This window comes from Hibiscus syriacus, unplaced genomic scaffold (genome assembly GCF_006381635.1).
Source record: "Hibiscus syriacus cultivar Baekdansim isolate YM2019G1 unplaced genomic scaffold, ASM638163v2 tig00111848_pilon, whole genome shotgun sequence".
Classification (NCBI taxonomy): Eukaryota; Viridiplantae; Streptophyta; class Magnoliopsida; order Malvales; family Malvaceae; genus Hibiscus; species Hibiscus syriacus.
Window position 1 is genome coordinate 2741576 of NW_024063201.1, and position 6836 is coordinate 2748411.

General features: G+C 34.5%; 1 protein-coding gene across 1 annotated transcript; it reads left to right on the forward strand.

Annotated features, from left to right (window-relative positions):
- The first annotated feature begins 224 nt into the window (after positions 1-224).
- Positions 225-3412, forward strand: LOC120172289 (aluminum-activated malate transporter 8-like). Its single transcript, XM_039179779.1, has 7 exons — positions 225-453; positions 925-1065; positions 1166-1438; positions 1820-1956; positions 2123-2266; positions 2349-2901; positions 3256-3412. Exons 1-6 carry the CDS (start codon positions 225-227, stop codon positions 2865-2867), a joined length of 1443 nt encoding a protein of 480 aa, XP_039035710.1. The 3' UTR covers positions 2868-2901; positions 3256-3412.
- The last annotated feature ends 3424 nt before the right edge of the window (positions 3413-6836 follow it).

Here is a 6836-nt window from a genome sequence, read left to right on the forward strand (position 1 = left end):
AAACTTGTAGTTTACCCTAAACAATATGTTAGGTTTAGTCAGCAACCAGCACTTGAAATTCCTCCAAGAAACATCTTCGTTGCAAAACTTTTTCTGGTTATAAATATGAGGCCATTGAGGGGATAACCTTCATCACATACATTCCCACTTCTTAGTTACTTTGTGAGTAAAAGAAGAAGCATTTGTCTTGGAAGGTCTTTTGGCATAATCCCCTGCCCTTAATCATGGATATTAGGTTTTTTCCAGGTGTTAAGGCCAAGATTACAACAATTGCTAAGAGCTTCAAAAAGCTAGGGCAAGATGACCCAAGAAGACTCACTCACTCCTTCAAAGTGGGACTTGCTCTAACTTTGGTATCATTGTTGTACTATGCTAGGCCTCTCTATAATGGTTTTGGGGTGGCTGGAATGTGGGCAGTGCTGACTGTGGTTGTTGTATTCGAATTCACAGTAGGTAAGTTTAAGAACTAAATTGCAGTTGTCGCGATTTCAGTTGCGATTGCGTTTAACGCGATTGCAGACACAGCGGGCGATATTATGGTGATTACAGATATCACGATCATGTAATATCAGTTTCGGATGTCACAACTACCGCTATATATCGGGCACTATTATGATGGCAGACCGCAAATGACAGATCTATGTGTAAGTCAGGGTGGGCACGTGTCCACCTTGAAATCCGAATTTATTTATGTTAGTTCTTGAGAATAATTATGATGCCCACCCTGAAATTTTATTTATTCCTAGTTCATACAAAAAAAATTATATAATTAATATAAATATGACCACCCTTAAAAATATTTCTAGATCTACCATTGCAAACCGCTATTTGAATCGCTGAGTTTAATTTAGTCAAACAATGCCAAATGTTGACAAATCTTTTCCAGTAAAGTGTTTTTATATGGTAAGCTGTATACATATCCAGGTGGAACTCTAAGCAAGTGTTTAAATAGAGGATTTGCAACATTTCTAGCTGGTGGACTTGGAATTGCAGCAGATTACTTTGCAAGTCTCTTTGGAAAGAAAGGAGAACCCATTGTCCTAGGGATCCTTGTTTTTCTACTAGGTAAAAACATTTGTTATTTCGATAACATACCTCTATTTAAATCCATGATTCAAATATAATGAAGCTCAAGCTGATGCAAGTTGATTGATTGTTTTGGCAGCTGCAGCAGCAACATATACAAGATTTTTCCCGAGGATGAAAGCAAGATATGATTATGGAGTTATGATTTTTATACTGACATTCAGCATGGTAGCTGTGTCGGGGTATCGAGTGGATGAACTGGTTGTCCTAGCTCACCAAAGACTATCCACAATTGCATTGGGAGGAGCAACTTGTATGATTATTTCCATTTTTATTTGTCCAGTTTGGGCTGGTGATGATCTTCACAACGAAGTCGCTTCCAACCTTGAAAAGCTCGCTACTTACCTTGAAGGTCCACTACACCTATAGTTTACTTTACATATTATTATTTCTAATAATGGCATTCATCTCTGTCACATAGAATAAAGGCGTGCCTACCTAGTAGCGTTTTTAAAAATTCTTCCTTAAGTGGCAAGTGTCTGGATAACGTCAACGTTGGAGAAGCAAGTCTTCATCTTATATGACATAAATGGATGTTATTTTAAGGATTAAAAATATTTAGGTGCTATTTTAGTAAAAGAAATTTGAAAGGGTATTGTTTTAATAATTTAGCCTATAGTTTAGTTTACACATTATTATTTTGCCAAAGTTTTACATATAGCTTACCACTACATTAATTATCTCAATGTAATCAGTTGCTCGAATTAAATAATTAAAAACAAACTACATGCAGGATTTGGAGATGTATATTTTGTATCGTGCAAAGATGAAGGGAGTGGTGTGGATTCAAAGGATGACAATGGTAATAGCAAATCACTTTCTCAGGGATACAAGAGTATTCTAAACTCAAAGAACAACGAAGAGTCTTTGGTTAGTTCAGCTTCCCTCCACTAAACTTTTCCTTTACATGGATGCCGCCAGTGACTTGGTATGATGGACCAAGAGCAGCGGGAAGGAGCAGTCACCTTAAAAATTTTAAATTAACATATATTTTAAATATTTTTTTTATATTTTCTATTGATAATCAGTTTAACAGGAAAATTTTGCGAGATGGGAACCTGGGCATGGCGGGTTCCAATTTCGTCATCCTTGGAAACACTACTTGAAGATCGGTGCTCATGCTCGACAATGTGCCTATAACATCGAAGTTATTAATATCTGCATTGATTCTGATAACCAAGTAATATATATATACTACTTCAAATCATGATTCAAATGATTATGATTTCAGATTGTATGAAAGATTTAATTACTGTTTGCAGGTATCAGAATATTTCAAAAGAAAAATCGAAGGGCCATATTCAAGAATGAGTGCAGAATGCGGCAAGGCACTAAAAGCATTAGCCACATCCATGAAAACAATGACACATCCTTCCACGGCGAAACTCAATGTCGACAACTCCAAAGCCGCCATGAAAGACCTCAAGTTCGCTCTCGAAGCTGCCTCCATAGAGAATGCGGACTTGCTAGCCATAGTTCCGGCTGCCACGGTCGGTTTGGTCCTGGTCGAGATAGCCAAATGCGTCGAGAAAATTTCAGAAGCAATGCATGAACTTTCGGAACGAGCCCATTTCAGCAAGACTGTGGAACCAACTGTTTCACCGGAGAAACCACAGCAGTTGCTTCACGGGGGAATAGTCCGACCTGTTTCGGAGGATACCGATGATGCGCACAATGGAAATGATGATAATGTTGTTATCACGATACATGAAATATCCAGTGATTCGCCGGAGAATGAGAAGAGTGATGAGCATCGGGTGCCAAGGCCCGGCCAAGTGTAATTTGTTGTTGCTAACATGTGACTGGCTAGCATCTTATTTTATAGGGTAAACTACTTGTTTTATGTCCTAACTATTATTTTTGTTCCGTTTCAGTCATTTAAGTATTATTTTTTCAAAATCATACATAAAATTATGTTTTGGTTTTATTTTGTTTACTTGTCGTTAAAAAATAATAAAAAATTATTGGCGTGATATTTTTTATATCTTTTCAATGATGATATGACATTATCTTATGAATGACATGTCAACATCACCGTTAATATTTTTAATAACGGGTGGCTATAATAAAAATAAAACGTAACATCATATATGATTTTGAAATAAAAAATAGTTGAATGATTAAAACATAACAGAAATGATAGTTGATATACTAAACGTGTAGTTTATCTTATTTTATTTAAGTTTGTAATGTAAGTACCATTTTTCAATATGGGGCAATAGGAACAAATTTAATTTCAAATCCTTAACAGTTTTGTATTAATTCAATCTCCTCCTGAATTGGTAGTTCTTTCTTATGTTGCTTCTTTATATTAGAGCTTTTGTTTAGTTAACTTTTGCAATGCTTTTATTTGAGTTAGATTATTTTTTTAGTCAATGGTTAATGGGATTGTTGTTATCTTTTTAGATTATGAATTCAAACAGTTATATTAGGAAGATGTGTGTGATTTGTCAATGATTAATAAATATTTTAAACAAATATTACTTTATAATTAATTCAAACTATTAATAAAATTATCCTTTTGTGTATTTAGGTGAGAGAAGATTCTATATGGGGCTTCTGCTTTATATTGGCCACCAAATTATTGCTCACTTGGCTACACTGGTTATTGTATAGGTTTTCATGTTCGATAATGAAGACTACGTAGTCGATTAATCAAGGATATTTATGATATTTTACTTTACGTGGTTTTAAATTATATAATATATCTCTACTTAATAAAAAAATATATAATTATGATATCAGCCTGAAATTCAAATTTACTTGGTCTTGGTACAACTCTATTCACCAAAAGCTAATAAAGGTAACACCCAAACATTGCACGAGGGCAACTTGGAATGCCACATTATACCCTTCACTTCACTTCATTGAGTTGCTACTCTCCAACTTCATTTCTCAAGCATTTAGGGCAAAGGAGTTTTAGTCAGTTTATTTTATATGAGAAACACTCTTCATTAAGGCCTTTGCTTTAGACTTTCGATCCATCACTGCCTAGAGAATTTTACGTATTTGTTTTTAATTTGGTTCAAAACAGAGATGGATTGTATAATTTTTTAATAATATTTTATTAATTTTTAATTTTCTAAAAAGTAATTTAGAATGATTTGATATTTTTTATAAGTTCAAGTAAGAAAAAACATTTTTTATAAAAATTATGTATTGAGATTAATTTAAAATTAAATTTTTTTTCATATTTTTTAAAATTTTCTTTTTAAGTTATAGGACAATTCATTGAATATATAAAATTTATAATTCTTTTAAAAATAAATTTACAAAATTTAAGATCAAATTAACATGTATACATACAAAGAGTTGTAATAACCATTTTTTTTGAAAAACAATTATGTTTAAAAATAATTATGACTTTTATTTGAAAAATTGGTATTTTGAATTAATTTGAATTGGAGCCGCCATCGACCTTTGGGCTAGGTAGGTCGAATACCTAAAAACGTCTGTCGTAGCCGTCTTTCGGTTGGGCCCCGGAATTGGGCTTCGACTTGAATAATTGGGTTAGAGACGCCACCGACCACTTTAAAACGAATTTAGGTGGGTCGGACACCATCTTACCTGATCTGCGTTGTACCAGAAACGTGTCGGGTTCGGGAGTCGTTTACGGTTAAGGAAGGGTTAGCACCCTTGAACTGCCCTTTCGGTACCCATTAATTTGTCGATTGTCTTAATTGCGAAAATTAAAAAGTTTAAATTTAAATTTAAAAACCTGATTCAAATTACTTACCTTTGATCGATTGAACTTTGTCTAAAAAAAAGTCGAAAAGATTAGATAAAAAAAACAAATAAATATTAAATAAAAAATGATGAATTTAGGGGAAACAAGATAAAAAAAAGAAATAACAGAAATAAACAAGCGAATAATAATGATAATAACAACAATAATAATAAATGTTAAATAAAACAAAAGCAATATGAAGAAAAAATTAAAAATAATACAAGTAAAAATGATACGTAGATTAATGACCGCAATGAAAATATCCAAAACGTTTAGGCTCAAATCGAAATACCAGAAAGCTGCATTAATGGTCAAAGAGCATGATTATAAAATAATGGGGACTAAACTAGACATTTCCCATTTTTTCTCAAAAAACACGGTGGGTTTTGGGCCAAAACGACGCAGTTTTGGTTAAGCTATTTAAGCCTAAAATCAGGCTTTTCTCACCCCATCTCCCCTCATTTGCTAGATTTCTCTCTCTCTCCTCTGATGATATCTCTCTCCCTTCTCTCTAGACTCGACCAAGGTCCGGTCACCGCCCGGTGACCTCTCTCCACCGCACTGCCACCTCCCCGGCCGCCGCGGCGGCCGGGCGAAACCCAAAACATCCCGAGACACTCACCTTCCCCCCCCCCGAGATTCTAAATCTAAACCCCAAAACATTAAACTCGAGTCGTCCCGGCGTAGATCTAGCAAACAAGGCTCGGCTTTTTACCTTCTTCCGACAGTCTCTTCAACTTCCGGTGACCGTGTTGCTGTTTTTGCTTGGATTTTTTTACTTTGCTTTGCTGTGGGGCTTCGGCCTTTGGGTTTATGTTTCGATTTGGTTTTTCATTGGCTATAGTGGTTCGGTTTTGCTATTGTGGTTCTGTTGGTTTTTTGTTCGATGTGTGGTACGATGGTGGTTCTGGTACGGTGTTGGAACTGTGGTTGGCCGCTCTTGTGGCTTGTTGGCCTGATGGTTCTTGGTTGTTTACTAATGATGGTCGGTGTATCGTTGTTGGTACTGTTTGGGTTCTCTGTATCGATGATCTACTGTGTTGACCGATATTGTGGTCTCAGTTTTTGGCTCTCTGTTTCTGTCCTCCCTCCTGTTCATGGTTCTCTGGGGGTCTTTATATAGCCCCATTAGGGGCTATTTCCGGCTATTTCTGGGGTGATCCCGGATATTCCGGGGTCATTTGTTGTGGACCGTTGTGAGCCTCGTTCTTCGCCGGTCGTTTCGCCGGTTACTCCCTGTTTGACTGACCATGTGCGTGGACTCCACATTTGTCCCATGCGGCGCCACTGCCTAGTGCTCTGTGAGAACCCTAAAGGGTTCAGACTGGTTCAGGCCCACCCAGTCCGGGCCTGCTGGATCAGGCTTGCCCGGTTGGGTTCACTGCTGGACCTTTATTTGAATATGGACTGAAAAAAAAGAAAGAAACAAAAGTAAAAAGAATTAGTAATAAATAAAAATAATAATAATAAGAGTAATGGAAATAATATATATTCTAAAATATATAATATATATATTTCAAAAATTATTTTAAAATATTATATATGTTTTTTTCAAAAAAAATGTTTTTAAAATTATATATTATATAATTTTCCAAAAAATGATTTTTAAAACTATATATTATATCATTTTTCAAAAATATTTAAAAAACTATATACTATATAAGTTTTCAAATTGTTTTAAAAACTATATAATATATAAATGTTTTCAAAATGTTTTCAAAACTATATATTATATATATTTAAAAATATTTTCAAAAATTATATAAAATTTAAAAAAAAACGTTTTCTGAAAATTATATATTATATTTTTTCAAAAACCTTTTCACAACGTATTACTATATACTTATATGTATATATATAATCAAATAAAAATATAAAAAAAATAATAATAACTCCGGGCGAAAATGAGTGTCTACAGCTGCCCCTCTTTGTTCTTTTTCGTGGAACGAAAAATAGGACAAAGATAAAAAGACGCAGATTTTCGTCTGGTGGAGTTGAAGATTAAATAGAATAACTCCCTGTC

Excerpts from the sequence above, each read along its gene's own strand:
- LOC120172289 (XM_039179779.1), top strand. The coding sequence starts at position 225 with ATGGATATTAGGTTTTTTCCAGGTGTTAAGGCCAAGATTACAACAATT. Across the intron at positions 1,439-1,819 it reads GCTCGCTACTTACCTTGAAG|GATTTGGAGATGTATATTTT; the intron begins GTCCACTACACC and ends AACTACATGCAG. Across the intron at positions 2,267-2,348 it reads GCATTGATTCTGATAACCAA|GTATCAGAATATTTCAAAAG; the intron begins GTAATATATATA and ends TACTGTTTGCAG.